At 41.5% G+C, this 17,533-nt stretch overlaps 1 protein-coding gene across 2 annotated transcripts in view; it reads left to right on the top strand.

Annotated features, from left to right (window-relative positions):
* Positions 1 to 17,533, top strand: part of GLRA2 (glycine receptor alpha 2) — a 195,694-nt gene that overhangs the window by 48,685 nt on the left and 129,476 nt on the right. For both annotated transcript variants that reach the window (XM_067724441.1, XM_067724440.1), the window contains exon 4: positions 2,339 to 2,562. In XM_067724441.1, coding sequence (XP_067580542.1) covers positions 2,339 to 2,562 — 224 coding nt within the window. The remainder of the gene's footprint in view (positions 1 to 2,338; positions 2,563 to 17,533) is intronic.

Genomic DNA, 17,533 nt, shown 5'->3' with positions numbered 1-17,533 from the left:
CTCAGGTTCAAAGGAGGACTGCAATGATGTTGTCCTGGTGATTCTGCCGCCCAGTGCTCGCTATCTGGCGTCTCATGGCCTCTCCCATTTTATGTTTCCTTCCTGGGTGGGGGGCCTCAATGGCCTCCCAATGGCCTAAGAAATTTAACCCATTCACCTCTGTTATTTCCAGCTGTCATTACTTCTTGTACTTAGAGTTCTTCTACCTCCAGAATTGGCTAAGAGATGACGTCCTCTTCTTTCCTACTGAAACAAGCTCCTAGACCCACACACACAAAATTTTATGAAGGATAATTGGTTCCCACCCTAAGGGAAATAAAAGGGGTAGATGTCACACAGTGAAGACACTGCATCTTTTTCCTTCAGGAAACCTTAAGAAAATCTCACAGTTGATCTATCCAGTGCCTATTTATACGCAAACTGGATTATTATATTTTCAATAGCCCCTGTTTTGATTTTCTACAAATCACACATTCCCACTCTTTACTCACACAAAACTCCAAAGGTTCCAGTCACTCCTATTGCCAATGAAACACTGAACTGATAATCTCTTTCCAGTTACTACCCTCTGGTCTCTTTGGACAATCCCCAAAATGCAAAATATGTGATGGGGAGAACTTTGAGGTTCTGCCATCCTCTTGGCTCACTCATGGAAGGAGGGGGCAGCCAGTGAGCAAACAGAATGGGATGGAAGCCTGGCTGGCCTCACAACAGCACCCTCTTAGGTCTGGGAATTTGCTGTGCAAGCCTGGTATAATCCCAAATAAAAGTCAGCTGATAAAATTTTCCAAGTCAGAAAGTCCTTATGTTGTACAACAAGGAAACGTACAGTTATTTCTTTTAATATTTCAGCTTTTCCTAATAAGCTGGGTTCTGATGACTGATTTTCAGAAGTTAGTAACTACTTGATTATTAGCATTCTTTAAACCCACAGTGGGCACTCTTTCTAAGAACTGCCACTTCCAAAATACTCTACCAGCCTGATCATCAGGATGGCTGTATTTGGGGGGGAAAGTCATGGGAATTTGGAGAGTTTAGTAATAAGCAGAAGGAACTGGATTTGAAGCTCTCTTCCATACACCCTGATCTTTATAACTTACTTACAGATTTTCTTTTGGCTCTAAAGGGATTAACCAAAACCGACCAACCCGAGGTGGTCTCCATTGTACCTTATAGAGTAACCAACCATCTGAGTTTTGCCTAGGACTGAGTGGGTTCCCTGAAAATTTCATTTTTACCTGAGGCTAAAATGGGAAAGTTCTCAGGCAAACCAAGGACATGTTGGTCACTGTTAGAGAAAAGTAAACAATGACTCAAAATCCAGGTGCCCAAACAAAGATGTGGAAACAAAGCAAATGAAGGTGAAAAAGGTAAAGGAAAGAGAGTAAAATGGGATGAGTATATATCACCCTAAATGACCACAGTGGCAGATGTGGACCACTGTTAGCTCTGAACCATAGTCCTGCTTGACTAGGGAATACTGTTGAAGCCTTTATTGGGTCTGCTCTGTCAAGCGAAGCAACAGTTTCCATGAACCTAAAGACCTTTGAGTAGAAATCCTCTGAAGAGAAGTTACTGTCCCAAGCTGATTCATTAGCACAGAAGAAAATTCCCATGCCAAGTGGGAATGACAGGGTGTACCTGAGGCTCCCACAGGGAGGAACACCTTTATCAAAAGGTGCTCAGATTAGGAAAACATGAAAAAGATTTCTGTTTTGAAATCTCCAGTTGACTACTGTAGATACAACCCATTCAGAGAAATGATAAAATATTTAAGAATTTCAAAAGTAAGTAGCTGTAAGGGAATTATCTTGTCAACATGAACCATCTTAATATTTATGTTGACGAATTTAAAAAATATTGGCCCATCATGTCAGAGTTTTATGATAAGATTTCTACTACCAAAATTACAGAGTGGGTTTTCTTCTGCCCAGAGCATCTGAGCAGATTGAAAATAGAGATCATGTCATTTCTGATTTGGAAAATGAATAGGTTTTATTTGACAATCTGCTATCACAGACTGACTCCTGTACTTATCATTACCTTTTTCTACAGCAAAAGCAGATTGAGTTAGTATTATTTCCTCCCAGAACGATTAAGTGAAACAAAAATTCAACCAGCTCAACTTGTTCCATTAGTGTTCTGCTTTGGTCAAGTCTTCTTTCCTTCTTGTCTCTGTTCCCACTCCTAATAGAATTGAGTGGTTTATCTTGACCAAGATATACACAGCTGGGTTTACTCAGATACCAACACTGCATGCATCGAATCAGGCAGAAGAGTGAGGGGAAAATATGCCAGAGTGGGCAAGAAGTAACGCTTACGCATGGCGTTTCTGTAGGACTACCGAGTGAATATTTTTCTGAGACAACAGTGGAATGATTCACGGCTGGCTTATAGCGAGTACCCTGATGATTCTCTGGACTTGGACCCATCGATGCTGGACTCCATTTGGAAACCAGATTTGTTCTTTGCCAATGAGAAGGGGGCCAACTTCCATGATGTCACCACCGACAACAAGTTGCTTCGCATTTCAAAAAATGGCAAAGTGCTCTACAGTATCAGGTAAGCTTCCTTCGGCTGCCCCCTGCTCCCTTCTCCATTTTTCTCCTGGCCTAGAGCTGCATGATTCTGCAGGGCAAGATGTATATAAATATTATCCTTTGTGGTCTCTTGTTTATTATTTAAACTTAAAGTTGGTGAGAGTGCCAGTGGTTCCCATGGTCTCAGAAGTGTAATTCTCCATAACCAAAATATATTTGGTTGGATGGTGGGTAGGTGATGGTATCATATAAATATCTGCACAAATATGTTTTTATTTATTTGTTTATTTTATTTATTTATTTTTGGCTGCGTTGGGTCTTCGGTGCTGTGCACGGGCTTTCTCTAGTTGCAGCGAGCCAGGGGTACTCTTCTTTGCAGTGTGCGGACTTCTCATTGCGGTGGCTTCTCTTGTTGCAAAGCACGGGCTCTAGGTGTGCAGGCTCAGTAGTTGTGGCTTGCGGGCTCTAGAGCGCAGGCTCAGTAGTTGTGGCTCACGGGCTTAGTTGCTCCATGGCATATGGGATCGTCCCGAACCTGTGTCCCTTGCATTGGCAGGCAGATTCTCAATCACTGCGCCACCAGGGAAGCCCCATAAATATGTTTTTGATTGGTTCAATAAAGGAAGTGCAGGCCCTTTAGTTCAATTACCACTGAGCATAACATACAAATTCTCATTTCAAATAATTATGCCATTCTATAGCATTTAAACACACACACACACACACACACACACACACACACACACACACACACAAAGATTCAATGGCTCAGTATCGTCACTGACAGCATACTTTGAGCTCAGTGAATGGAAAACTGGTTCTAATCCCAGATCTACTTCTAACTAAACATGTGATCTTGATCTGTTAACATTTCTTGGGCTTGAGCTTGGGATAGATGCATTTTTGCTTTTTTATTCAAATATGATCTTCTCCAGAATATTCTCCAGAATACCACCCTACAATCAAAATAATCACTCCCTTTTAGGAACTCTCATAATAGTTTCTCTGTGAATCTGTAAGTCTCTGACTTCTTCCTATCCCATATTTTGGCTACTTCTGTACACAAATATAGCATAAGAGCATAGACTTTTGGAATCAGACAAACCTAGAATTAAACTGAAGCTTTGCCACTTACTAAGTTACATAAGCTATAACCTTCAGTTACCTCAATTGGAAAATGGGAAACACCATATTTAACTCAGAGTATTCTTGTGAGAATGAATTATATACAGCAGAGGTCAGCAAATATTTTCTGTAAAGGGCAGATGGAAAGTATTTTAGCTTTGCCTGTCAGACTGTCTCAGCTCTGTCAGAGCGACTCAACTCTGCCATTATAGCACAAAACAGCCATAAACAATACTCAAACAATTAGGTGTGGCCATGTTTCAATAAAACTTTATTTACAAAAACAGGTGGTGGACTAGATTTAGCTCTTTGGCCATAGTTTGCCAACCCCTGATATAGAGTAAATAAAAATACTTGCCACAGTTCATGACACAGAGTATGTTCTCAATAAATGAAATGATGGCTGTTTGCATTTTTAAGTTAACATTCTTTCTAAATAATAAGCTCTTTAAAGCCAAGATATTCGGATTTTTCATCTTTTGTAACCCCTCCCAAAGGGCCAAGACAGTGTATTGTATATGAGAGAAATCGAATACATTGAATAAATATTGACATGTTAAAGATTCTTTAGAGAATTCCCCCTTTCTCTCCAATCTTATTACCAACAACAAAAAAAAGAGGCAGCTAGTGTCTTTGCAAATGATTTTCACAAGTTTGCAGACTCACCACCACCAAAACTGCATTTCACAACTCTATATACAATTTAGGTCTGTACTGTAGATTCCATTCTTAACCTAGTAATTTCACAGCTTGCTGGTGGCAGATAGCTGCAATGTCTTTTGGAAGGAAAGAGGCTGCTCATTTGTAAAAAGTGGCAAAGTCACCGCTTCCACAAAGAACCAGGGAAACTTCCCCCACTTTATTTTTAAGAAACTTTACATTTATTTTTACAAAAATTTTTAAGGAAACACAGAATATTCCACATGGTGATGCATTTGGTGTAAGATGCAGTATTGGGCACAACCTAAGTCGATGTGACCTGATGAAATGGGACATATATAGAGCATGGTGCTGGGAAGGAGAGTTATAAAAAGCAGCACAGGGTATCAGCTGCTCCAGCTAACCCTCTGGGCCTTGGGTGGCAGTTGCTCTAGTAAATACCTGGCATCATGCACTGCCGAAATAAAACCAGGGTTTTTTTTTTTTCCTTCTGTTCTATAAAGGCCCTTCCATTCTAGAACCATGAAGAATAGAATGTCCCCGAGACTCGATCCAGAGGCAATTCTTCTATCTCTGGTTCCCAGTAGGCTCTGAAATACCCCACAATTGTTTTGGGTTGGGTAGAGTTTGTCCTGTGGCAGGGTGGTTTAGACTTTTCCTTCACTGTGGGTATTCTATGAAATCAGGGGAAAGACCCCTGGTGCAGGAGAACTGGGCATGCCATTTTAGGGAAACACAGCTCCTGGCAGATTTGAATTGCAGGAATCTAATTACTTGCCTGGAAGGGTTTTCAATGAGCCAGACACGGTGCTGGGCCTAGAGATCCAGAGGTGAGTAAAATGTGGTCTCTGTCCTGGAAGGGCTCCAGTCTAACAAGGCAGGCAGACATAAGATAAATTGAGTAGTAGGAATAAATAGGGAACAAGGAAAAGAAAAGTGGCTCTAACTTTGCAAACGAATTCTGTGACTCAAATATTGTTAGAATTTTGGGGTCGGCACCCACACTCCTGTTTACTTGAGTCACTGGACTCAATTTAACTAGAGGATAAGGAGGAATTAGTGCTAATATAGGCCCAGCTGCAGGTCCAACTCAAGTTTAAAGTACAGTTTTTGGTGTCTTAAAGGTGCTGGAAAGTCCTTGCTGACATTCCATTAGGAAGGACTTTCCCTCAACTCTAAGGTTCACAATGCAAATACCCCCAGGAGAGGGAAAACGCTATCCTCAATTCATACTAAGCCATAAAGAGCTGATACGAAATTTTCTTTCTGATAGTAGGTTTAATGTCTGTGAAGAATAGGGACAGAGAGCATGTTGGATGCCTGAGAGGAAAAATCAGATAGGACGAAGAGAGTTAAGAAAGATAGAAGGGAGGCATACAACAGAAGTACCAAAGATAAACTCATGAATTGCCTCCACCTGACACATTTTAATAATTACTCCAACACTGGGCCACGTTAGAAGAATAATGTTCTATGGTTATGTTTTGTATTTGAATTTTCCTAAAACCTAAAGCAAATGGATGGTAGCGTTTCAGCCAGGAAAAGTTCTGTGCTTTCTTAGCTCTGTAGGAGCAGAGGTAGAATTAACTCTGCATGGAAACCAAAGCCCAAGGCTTTGATGGCCAAACAGAACACAGAGAACTCTGCAGCCCACTGACTTCATAACAAGCAAGGTCACACTCCCCAAGAGGTAATATATCTGTTTGCCAGAAGACCAAGATTTAAAAAAGGGAGTGACAACAGACCGGAAATCCATACACGTCCTGCAGATTCAAACACCTGAGGCACCTGAGTAAAATTTAAACAAATCTTTTAAATAGGAACCAAAGGTCTTAGCTCAGTGTTAGAAAATTTCTATCCAGTGATGCAGGACATAGTCTCTGATGATGAAGATGTCAAATCTATTTCTGTCCACTTATCCTCTGATTACTTTTTTAATTATTCACTTCCGTCATATGTTTGATCTTACTCTGTTTTCATGTTTTTTGTTGACCCACCCCATTAAGTATTGACCATTTTTGACCAAAGTGTAAACAAGGACACACATCTTGCTTTGTATACCCTCTTCAGAGACAGTCAAATTCTAAATTCATATTACTTTAAAAGGCCTGAATCCACAGTGGAATAACGAGGTGAGCCTTGGGTATAATACATATTAGTGCTCAAACAATATTTACTGAATTGAATATAATGAATTGTAGTAGAAGTCAGGGCATCATGACCTATGGTATGCAATATGAAAGAGAAAAGGAGAGGGTGAGCATTTTTGTTTTTTTGTGTTTTTTTTTTTATTTTGTTTTTTGTTTTTTGCGGTACGCGGGCCTCTCACTGTTGTGGCCTCTCCCGTTGTGGAGCACAGGCTCCGGACGCGCAGGCTCATGGCTCACGGGCCCAGCCGCTCTGCGGCACGTGGGATCCTCCCGGACAGGGGTACGAACCCGCGTCCCCTGCATCGGCAGGCGGACTCTCAACCACTGCGCCACCAGGGAAGCTCGAGGGTAAGCATTTTTAAAGAGAAGCAGCTGGTCTCATATGTCCACAATGTCTTTGCTAATATTTGTTTTCTTCCCTTACTTCCCACTGCTTCTGAGACTTCTCCGCCAAAACTCTGACTTTTATAGAAGCATAAGATTTTTTTTTTAATTGAAGGTATTACAGGGCAAAATATCCTTGTTTTACTGATGAGGAAGTGACTTCTTTAAAAAGTTAAATGAGCTAAAATAATGGAGCCCATAAATAGGAAAGCTAGGACAAGAATCAAAGCTCTTGACTTCTATTTCAGAGCTATCATCTCCTACCCCACATTAATTCTTCATTTACTCCAACTCAAATCCAAAGACACAAACAAATACAATACCAAACACATGTCATTTTCGAACCAACCTTTTGGGGACTCAGTTTTCAAAGGACTAGTGGAGGAAGAAGGTAAGATTTAAGATGAGAATATAAAGTATCTTAAAATTTCGCAAATGTCTAAAAAGACTTTAAATTCAAGATGCCACAATTGACCTTCAAATAGGAAGCTCATTTGATAGTTTTATACAGCATGTATAGCTTATATAGCATATCTACTTTCTGAAAACTTTTACTATCCCAGGGATCAAAGGGCTGAAAAGACCCATTAAAGTTATTAAGTCAACTCCTTACCTTCAGACAACCTGTTGAGAACTTATTCTATTTTTAAAGACCTTCAGAGAAGGAGATTTTATATTCTCTCCTTGGATCTTATAATAAGTTACTCGAACATTGTGCAGAAACTCCTCCTTATATAACTTAAATCATATTTGCTACAACTTAAATCAGTCACTTTTTCCCACATTTGTTAACATGATAAACAAATGGCTACCATTTTTAGAAGGATGGAGGGATTACCTCACTGTTTTTGTTTCATTTTTGAAAATGAAATACATTTTCATCCCACCAGAGTTAGTGGACATATGTTTAGTCACCAAAACTATGCTGCTGGTTTAATTTTACAGTGTGTAAAATCAGCACCAAGATGTTCTTCATCTTGCAGTTTTCAGTTCGCTGTATGGTTCAGAGCGCCTACTCTGAACCTTATGATGTTGAATGTTATCCTGGTTCCTTCTGATACTATAGTAGACTGGGGTTTTACTTTTTTTTTAATTAATTAATTAATTTTTTTTTGCGGTACGCGGGCCTCTCACTGCTGTGGCCTCTCCCGTTGCGGAGCACAGGCTCCGGACACGCAGGCTCAGCGGCCATGGCTCACGGGCCCAGCGGCTCCGCGGCATGTGGGATCTTCCCGGACCAGGGCACGAACCCGTGTCCCCTGCATCGGCAGGCGGCCTCTCAACCACTGCGCCACCAGGGAAGCCCTAGACTGCGGTTTTAGAGTCAAACACCCTTGGGCTAGGGTCTCTGGCCTCAGAACTAGCTGTGTGACCTAGGGAAAATTTGTTCGCTCCCTGAACCTCTATTTCCTCAGCTTTCAAAAAGAGATGATTTGGTTAACTTTAGTAGAATACACTATATGCTATATGCATAGACAGTCCAAAGTGGCATTGCCCTGTACTCTAGGGCCCTTGGTATCTTCTTGTAATTTCATGATTGTGCTTTCTGTCCCAGTCTCTAAGATGAAGAGTAAACTGACCAGGATAGATCCCCACGATCTCCAGACATTATTGTTTGCCTTCAGTGTCTTTTATTTTACTGACCAGGTACCTAGGGGCCCTATGCTACCTGCCAACTGCACAGAGTTCTCCAAACAATAAATAGTTATGGGATTGATCCTCTACAACAGCACCCCGCATCATCAAGACATCTGAGCCCCTCATCATCAAACTTTATCTGACCTGAAACTTATTCCTTTATGGTGTTAGAGGTGATTTACTTGTTAATTCCTTTTGATTCAGTTCATAATTGCAGGTGTTGATGATTCAGTGTTCCACCACCCCAGTAGTATCTGAGTTGTCATAGAGAACTCTTGGGGATTGACATGCCTTCTACCCCTGATGATAGATTACAGGCACCACTGAGAGTAGGTGGGGTGTAGATTTCTAGACAGACATCCAACAGAGCTCCCCAAATAATCCTGTCTAATGACCAACTCCATCCACACACATAAAAGGCCAACTTTTCTGACAAAGCCTCCCACCCTTGACTCATCCTACAGCCTGATGCAAGAACTTCAAAGATTCTAACTTTGGCTATAGAAGGATTTTTATGGCATAGGAAAAAAGAACATTCTTTATTTAGATGTCAGAGCTGAAAACAGAATGCACAGTGAACTAAAACCTGCCTAAATGTTACCAATGGTGATACTTTGATTTATCTTACTCTCAATTGTGATGAGACATGTAAGCCCATATTTTCTATTAGAAGGCAGCTATGCAAAGCTGTGATTTCTTCTCTCTGTGCATATTTGGATCATGTTTATCTTTATATCCTATAATCCAGGCAAAATTACATTCTCATCTTCCAAATCTGTGTCCAAATCCTCATTAGTTTTGGGACTTGACTTAATGCAGTAATTAATGACTGTAACATAAGCGCCCACATCAGAATTAAGCAATGAGGCTTCAGAGAAGTGCTGGAAAATGCCATGGAAACCACGATTCCCTTCTTCCTAGGGCAAGCAAGGTTGGGAGGGTGGGAGGTGCTGGCATGCATATATGCCGGTGGCTTCAGCAGGAGCTGAGCTAAGTGGTGCAGAAGGGGCACTTTTGGACAGTGGTCCTCAAAAAAGATGCGTCTGAAGGTAGAAGCATTAAAGTCTAGAAAGTGTGTTCTGTACATGACAGACTCTCTTAAAGTGCTGGAAAGCTCTGCTGAGCTCCTGATTGGGTTCAGAAAGACACATACACTCAAGGGCATAATACTGGTTCAAACACAACAGAGTAAGGATTTTACCCTTGTTTGAAGGAAAAAAAGGGGGTTGTGCAATGAAATACATGGCAGGTGGCATGACCACTTTTCCTTGACTGTTTGCCTGATTGGACTAGCAATAGCAACCAGTAGGTTTTTCTCCATTTGGAGGTGACTTTCCACTGCATTAACATTCATTAGAGTTTGCTCTGAAGGTGATGGTGCAAAGAACAGAATACCAAGAAGGTAGCTTAGGGCATCAGGAGAGCCACACCTCCTTCCATCATTTACTGTATCCCCTAGGCTCAAAGACCAGCCTCTCTAACGCCATCAGTTTATTATTCTGAGTTTCGGTTTCCTTACTATAAAATGAGATTGAACCAGGAGATGAGATCAAGTCTGAGGCTCCTTCTAGCTCCGTCATAAGTCTCTAATAAGTCTCAAAATGATCTCCTCTTTCCCAAACCGCAAAATTCCTTCTGTATGAGGAAATAAGAGTGGGTCCTTCATGTCCCTTAGGGTTTGGGAGCCAGCAAGAGGGGATTCTGAATTGTAAGGTGCCTATCTCAAACTACTTTGGGATCTTTGAACCGTTTCCTCCCAAACTGAACATCTGAGGAGAGGAACTGATTTTGGAGTGGGGTAGGGAAGGTTGGACTACCTGTTGTTTAAGAGGCAGCCTTATACTCAACATATAGTTTACACCGTGACAAATACTTAACACTGAGCTCCCTATTGAGAAATTTCCCAATTGCAGATTAGATCATTTGTACCCTCTGATTCAACCAGCAGGAGCACCCATGAGATATTATTTTAGAATGTGTTCGTGAATTATGGGTTTATATACTTTCAGACAACTATAAAAGATGGTTGGCTAGGATAATTATTAACTGGATATATAAGACTAAAGGAGATCACCCGGTAGCTTGGAGCCAACAGAGTTCGAGGGCTAGTCTGCCATTATTAATCACCTGACTTTTCCTGTGGCAGGAAGCCAAAGGAAATTCAGAGGTCCTGGTGAACGTGCTCAACTTATGTTGACGTGTGCTTCTGCCTGGTCCACAGTGCTGCTTTTCAAAGGCTCCCTGGATGGCATTAATCCCCAAATAAACACAAATAATATCACCATGGCTCTTATGAAACGCATGAATTACTTTAGTGCATTCTCATAGCACATAATTCAAAGGAAAGACACTCCGTTTTAAAATGGGAAAAAATCGTCTATCCTCAAAGCTCAACAGTCTTTCCAATAAGTCTATCCTTGCTCGTGGCATCTAAAATTACAAACCAACATCTGATACAACATTTATCACCGTACAGTCATTGAAAGACAATTAAGGACATATATAATTATGTGAAGTTCTACAACGTGACACACACTCAGGGCAAGGCCGTCCCATATGGGATTGATCATCCCTTTCCAAGGACAACAGAACAAATGTTTATTCGATGTTTCATTTTAGTGGGGATATTTTGCTAAATATGAATAGTTAGATGAAAGAAAGCAACAAGTGAGCTAAGAGATTAAAGACAACACTAAGGGGGTGGGGCAGATGTCAGTTCTGAAGTTCAGGAGGACTTGGGTTCAAATCCAGTCTTACTAAGTGACCATGAGAAGTCACTTAATTTTTCTTTGATCTGCAGTTTTTCTCAGTCCCCGATAAATGTTCAGTGAATGTCATAATCACCCTGGGTTGGCTGTAGAATAAGGGGAGGGGAGTGGCGAGACAGTTCTCCCCATTCTTCCTAATCCGTACACACGGACATTTCCTTACTCAGTACCTGTTACACTCAGGCTCCACTCTCCTTCCATGAGTCCCAAGCAGATGACTACTCTCTGTGCCTTGGGTTTCCTTCCTTTGGGAGGTATATCGCTCCTAGCAGAAGTGACAGTTGCATCTTTTTTCAGCTAAGGGCTTGGGCCCCCTCTTCAGCTGCTTGTTAAGAGTCAACTAAGGAATTGTGCTTGGTTTCAAAGTGTTATCTAATCAAGAATGGACCATCCTACCATCTGACCAAGACTCCGTTCTTTCTCTCTCCAACCTTTGCCACCAGAAACAGTGGCCAGCAAGTCTCCGCCAGTTACCACAGCAGAAGTCTTAGTGCGGCAAAATACCAGCAAAGTAACCCAATTTTGCTCTCAGCTGTCAGCAGATGAAAAGTTACTTTGGTTTTCTTAAAACCATATCTGCAGTTCACAAGCACTTGTTCTTTTTCTCTTTCACCAAAAGTAAAATAATCCCAAATAAAACACTGCTATACAGTGCTATTCCCTCTTTTTTCACCTCAGTGTCACCATTAAATAGCTGTGAACTGAGGCAATAGAGTGACTGTGGACAAGTCAGTTGTCATTATTTTAATGTGCAGGCTAATAACATTTTATCTTCATGAATATTTGGTTGTATAAATAAATACTAGCTGTGAAATGACTGAAATTTAAAATGTAACTAAACTGTGGGCAGAATTGGTTATATGACTCTTTGATAATTTGAGCTCTTCTTTCTGATGGTGTTCCATTTAGTCCTCTCCCATTCACCACCTTCAAACCATTTTCGTTCAGGAAATATCAAAACATTTGGAAAAGTTTTAGCTGCAGATTTATCAGTCGCTCTCCAAGTTGAATCCAATCCATATTTGGACTTAATTAACATGGGCCCACCATATGCGGGCACATTTTCTGAAGGGACCAGGCACAGATGGGAGCAGATATTGTATTTCTGTCCTTCCCAGCTAGTAGTGCTCAATGCATATGGGTATTTTCTGTGATGCCTTTATAATGTTTGGTAAACATGGACCTTCCTAGTCAGCCACTGGCATTTTAGTCAGGGGACAGGAGTAGAACAGCTGATGAACCAGCAGTGTTGCCATTCATCTCCTGAAAATCCCAAGGTCAACATGGAAAAACAGGTTTTATATTTATTTGGAATTAACTAAGGGGATAGAGTCTAACTGCACGGCTTACGACCAACCTGGGGTTTACTTTCAGCCCTAGACAATACTGAAAAAATGATTTCTCCCTGGTGTCCTAGCCACGGGGTTCTGAGCCCTGTTATCCACCTAGGTTCATCCTTCTGTTTGATACTCTCAGTATCAAAGTCTGCCCTCAGGGATATGGGTAGGGAACCTGAGAATCTATCAACTCATATAGACAAAGGAGGAAATGACTAACGGTACTTAAGACACCATACTCTCCCTAGATTTGCATCTTAATAGTCATGGAAGCCTTTAGCTAAATGTCTATTAGCTCATTATACTTGGCAGCCAAGAATTTTCAACCTTTACTTATATAAAAAAGCACAGCCACATTTCATGCCTTGCCTGCCTAGCCAAGCTTGGACCAATTACTTTTGTCCTCTGTGGATAAAGATCCTTTCGCCGGTACCTTGATTTGATTCAGGATCATCAAATGATTATTGCAAGTCATGCTTCCCTGACAGACCCAAAGGGCCCTCTCGGGATCTAGGTCTGGAAGGGCAGATTATCTGCTCTACCCGATCAGTGTGAGCGCTTATTTAGGCCCCAAGGGAGTAATGAAAAGCCTTTTACTTGATTTAGTTCAACTATGTCTGATTTACATAATCTGGAAGGATTCTTTAAATGAGAATTTGAAAACAACTTTAAAAAGTTGAATAATAAATGCAGAACTATTGGGATAGACTCCACTGAAAGAATATATGTATGTACACACACACCTATAGACACATATATATTAATATCTCAGTAATGTTAAACTACGACCTCCTTCAAGAGAGAAACTTATTTCAAGTGTCTGTTAAGTATGATGCTCAATAAATGCTTGCCAAGAATTGCTAAATGGATGTAGTAGGTTACAGCCCAGGTGGAGTTCTGTTTAACACGAATCCCTCCTCACTAAAGACCTGGAGCTGGTCTTCCTCCACGCTCTGACCTCCTCCCTGCTCAGTACCAGGAGCTTTTGTAAATTTTTAGTTGGGGTGCATGCAGTGAATGTTGCAGCCACCACCCCAATTTCCTTTGAAATTTCTCGGCGGCTGGTTTTTCTAGTCAGAGACCAGAGACAGCGCCCTGAGTAGAGTTCCACTGTCCACCTTTGCACACTCGTGTGTGTTAATGAGCATCTCGTCTGGGTTCCTCTCTGCTGTACCTTCCACCCCTCTTAGCAGCGTTCCCAGTTTTCTAGCCACACCCACCATATTCTTGGCGCCAGTGAACTGACCTTGTTATTACTGCCTTGACCTTAGCAGCATGCCACTCCATGGTGACTGAGGCTCGTGATTAAGCCCCCTTGGCTCACTACCCCCGGTCCAATCACTTAGAAGCCTACTTGGGCCTCATTGGCCGGACCTGGTTTCAAGTAGAAAGTCATATTTTCCAAAGACAGTGCTAGAGCTACTGAAAAATCACAGCCCCCTTTCTCAATCCCTTCCTATTTCCCTTTCAAATTTTTCTCCTTTTAGTCCATCACAGGGACAGTACATAAAAGTCCTCCCTTGGGACATGCTGAAGTAGAGCTTCTTAAAATGTGCTCCACAAGACCAGCATCAGTTTACCTGAGCTGCTTCTCAGGAGGGCCTGAGAACCTGCATTCCTACCAAGCCCTTCGGATGACACTTACGCCCACCAGAATTCGAAACCCATGGTGCTAAAGGAGATCTCGATCAGACAACCAGCCTGGTGGGGTCTTTTAATCCAATGACTCCTCTAACTCTTCCCTCCCTCTCCCCATATGTGTGAGTTGTATAAATGATGCACATCTGGGACTTTCCTGGTGGTCCAGTGCTTAAGACTTTGCCTTCTAATGTAGGGGTGCAGGTTCGATCCCTGGTTGGGGAGCTAAGATCCCACACGCCTCGTGGCCAAAAAACCAAAACATAGAACAGAAGCAATATTGTAACAAATTCAATAAAGACTTTAAAACACGGTCCACGTCAAAAAAATCTTTAAAAAAAAATAAATAAGTGATGCACATTTAACTTGACTTCTAACTTGCTCCACGATAATTTCATTTAAGGTCTAGGTAGGTTAGGAGGACACTCTTGTTCAATACATGATGCATCCTGTCAAATCTCCCTGACATTAGAATGTCACATGGTTTAGAGATTTCCAGGTACACCTGAGAGGAAAGGGTCAACAGACCTACATTGTACAGTAAGGCTGTCCTAATGTTCTTGGAGAAAGAGTGGACAGCATTCTAGGATGTTGGATGACAAAGCCCTGTGGGGGCAACAAATATCTCACCTATATACCCAGACTACCAGAAAGTTCCAATTTTAAGAAGCATTATTATTTGGACTTAAGGCTTTCATCATATTCAAGAGTGGAAATTCACCTATAAGAGGAAATCTTCATGCTGGTCACCGTCACTTACAGTTTAGAATCACAGAAATTTTGAGCAGGATGGGGTCGTGGGTGAGGAATGAGGCCCAGAGATTTAGTTAAGGTCAAATTGCTCTTTCTCTGTAAGTCTGGTCCACCACCCAGGTCCCTGGATCCCCAGTCAATGGTGCTTCTCTGTGAGGTGGCCAGGAGAGGCTGGAGGAGTTTTTAAAAGGAAAAGTCATGGGAAGCCTGGATGCCTGCAGAAAAAATGAAAGGTCTACAACCTATTCTGCTAGCTTCACAGACAAAAGAGGATGATAACAGATTCTTTTTCTAAGGAGGAAATGTAGTAGAGTGGAAAATAATAAATAAACTTTGACATCAATTAAAGTTGGGTTCAAATCTAACTTTGGTTGCTTACTGGTTTTGTGACTTTGGGAAAACGGCTTAACCTGTCTGAGCTCCAATGTGCTTACCTCAAAGACAGAGAATGCTGTGTGCCTCGTGGGATGGTACTCCATGACTGCAAAATAATGAGAGCACCTGACCTACAGCAGGTGCTCAGAGAACGATTATCAGTACTATTGACATCACTTGAATTTTTATCTTTCCTTATTAAATATTCTGATCCTAAAAGAACACCACAGGTTCTATCCCCTCTGATATTTCTGTATACTGCTAGGGTTTGCAGTGTGCTACACAGAGTGTGCTAAGCATGGTCTCTGACAGAGGAACAGCAGCAATATACCTGAGACTCTTGCTTTTCCTGAAACACAGAAGCATCCCCTTACCCTTCCTTTCCAAACAAGACAGACTACTATAACCGTCAGAATTCACTCTCTCAAAAGAGGATGCTGGCAATCTTTGCTTTAAGCAGGAAGATCCCTAATGACAATTTGTAATTCCACCTGAAAATTCGTTTTCTCTTCAAGTGGCTTTTTTTCCCTCAAGAATCTTTTGCTGGGAATGGACTTCCACTTCTAATACTGAGTGCCTTATGAACAAGTAGTTGCTTTGTGAGTCAAGGAACCTCCTGTCCGCCATGACGTTATAAAGTTAAGTGATTAGTTCGCATGCTTCTAGCAATAGGAGAACAGTCCTGGCCGTGGACCCAGCTACCTGAGCAAGGCTCAAGGACAGGTGGACAGGGCTTCCGGGCTTTCTTTCAGCTTGATTTGCCTTATCTCTAGTTCCCACTAGAAATGCTAGCAACTTACAGAAAGGGCCAGGCCAGCTTTCTGGCTTCTTTTGCCCGTCCGGGAATTTGGCAACACCCCGTGGGCTCAGAGGACCCTTCTTCTCTTCTAAATCCTCTGTCTTTTCCCATTTCTGCTGAATAAAAGCCTTAAGTTCTCCCACAGAGCTTGAGGACGAAGATTCATTCATTTGCTCAACAAATGTTTACTGAATACCTCATCTGTTGAAGGCATTATTTTAGATGGTGAAAAAGAGAGAGTTGTAGCCTTTGTGGTTCTTGCATAAGGGAAGAACCTTGCGTAGGAGAGAAATAAGTAAATTTTAAAATATATTTGATTTAAAAAAGTATAACATTAACTCAGTTTACAATGTCTGCATCTATCATTCTTTTAAACTTTAAATAAGGTATAAACCCAAGAGCTGGTTTGATGGCAAGGTGAACTGAATAGGAGAGTAGTAAGGAAGGCGAGGGAGATTTGGGTGGAAGCTGACTTCCTGTGCTTTGTCTTATCCTTTTGCCTTTAAAATCAAAATGTTCACTCAGCCTTCTTACTCTCTATAAAGAAGTAGGGCCTCTATAAGGGAACTTTATTCCTTCCTTTGTGCAAACAGGAGCAGGGGCGCCCTGAATGCATGCATGTCGCCACAGTGACAGTGGGAGATGCGCGACAATGCTTCAGGGAATGAGTTCTTTAAGAAAAGTCAAATGGAAGATGGGTGGCCTCAGCTCACCGCCTTCACACGCAATGGCCTTAATATTTTAGATGGTGAGGAAGAGGAGAGCAAATCTGACATGCTGTAGGCAGTGTCTGCTAGCAAAAAATCTGACTTTCAATAAAAATACTTAATTCTGTGAGACACCCCCCAAAAAAGATGGAGAGCCAGAGTAAAGGGGATAAAAATAGTTCACATTTTAGTATATGTTGTATGTGTCAGTATTATTTGGTGCAATTTCGCATCTCTGTACAAAATAATATCGTCTCGTTCTTTCCCCAAAACTCATGTTTTTAAATTAAAAGATAGCTTTTAAATAAAGCAGTGGTGGTTACTTTTGAAGGTTCTTGACTGAGAAGAGAGCACATGGGAATGTTCTGGGGTGATGGGAATATTCTAAGTCTGGTCTGGGTGCTTGTTAAACAGGTGGGTATAGATGCAAAAAGGTATCACGCTGTAACTTAAGATTTGTGTATTTTTACTGTGTTTAATATATGCTTCAATGAAAAGGAAAAAAATAAGTAAAAGGCAAGTCTGAGTTTTAGGCCTGCGGATGTGTGGTACACTAGACATCATACATTATGGGCTCTGTTGGCCATGAAAGAACTGATTAGATCTTTCCAATCGCTTCCCATTTGCTCAGCGGATGACGTGATTTAGCAAAGTGGGGA

The sequence above is a fragment of the Pseudorca crassidens genome, chromosome X (assembly GCF_039906515.1).
Source record: "Pseudorca crassidens isolate mPseCra1 chromosome X, mPseCra1.hap1, whole genome shotgun sequence".
NCBI classification, from domain to species: domain Eukaryota; kingdom Metazoa; phylum Chordata; class Mammalia; order Artiodactyla; family Delphinidae; genus Pseudorca; species Pseudorca crassidens.
The sequence above is the reverse complement of the archived record's forward strand: the minus strand, read 5'-3'. Positions and strand labels throughout refer to the sequence as shown.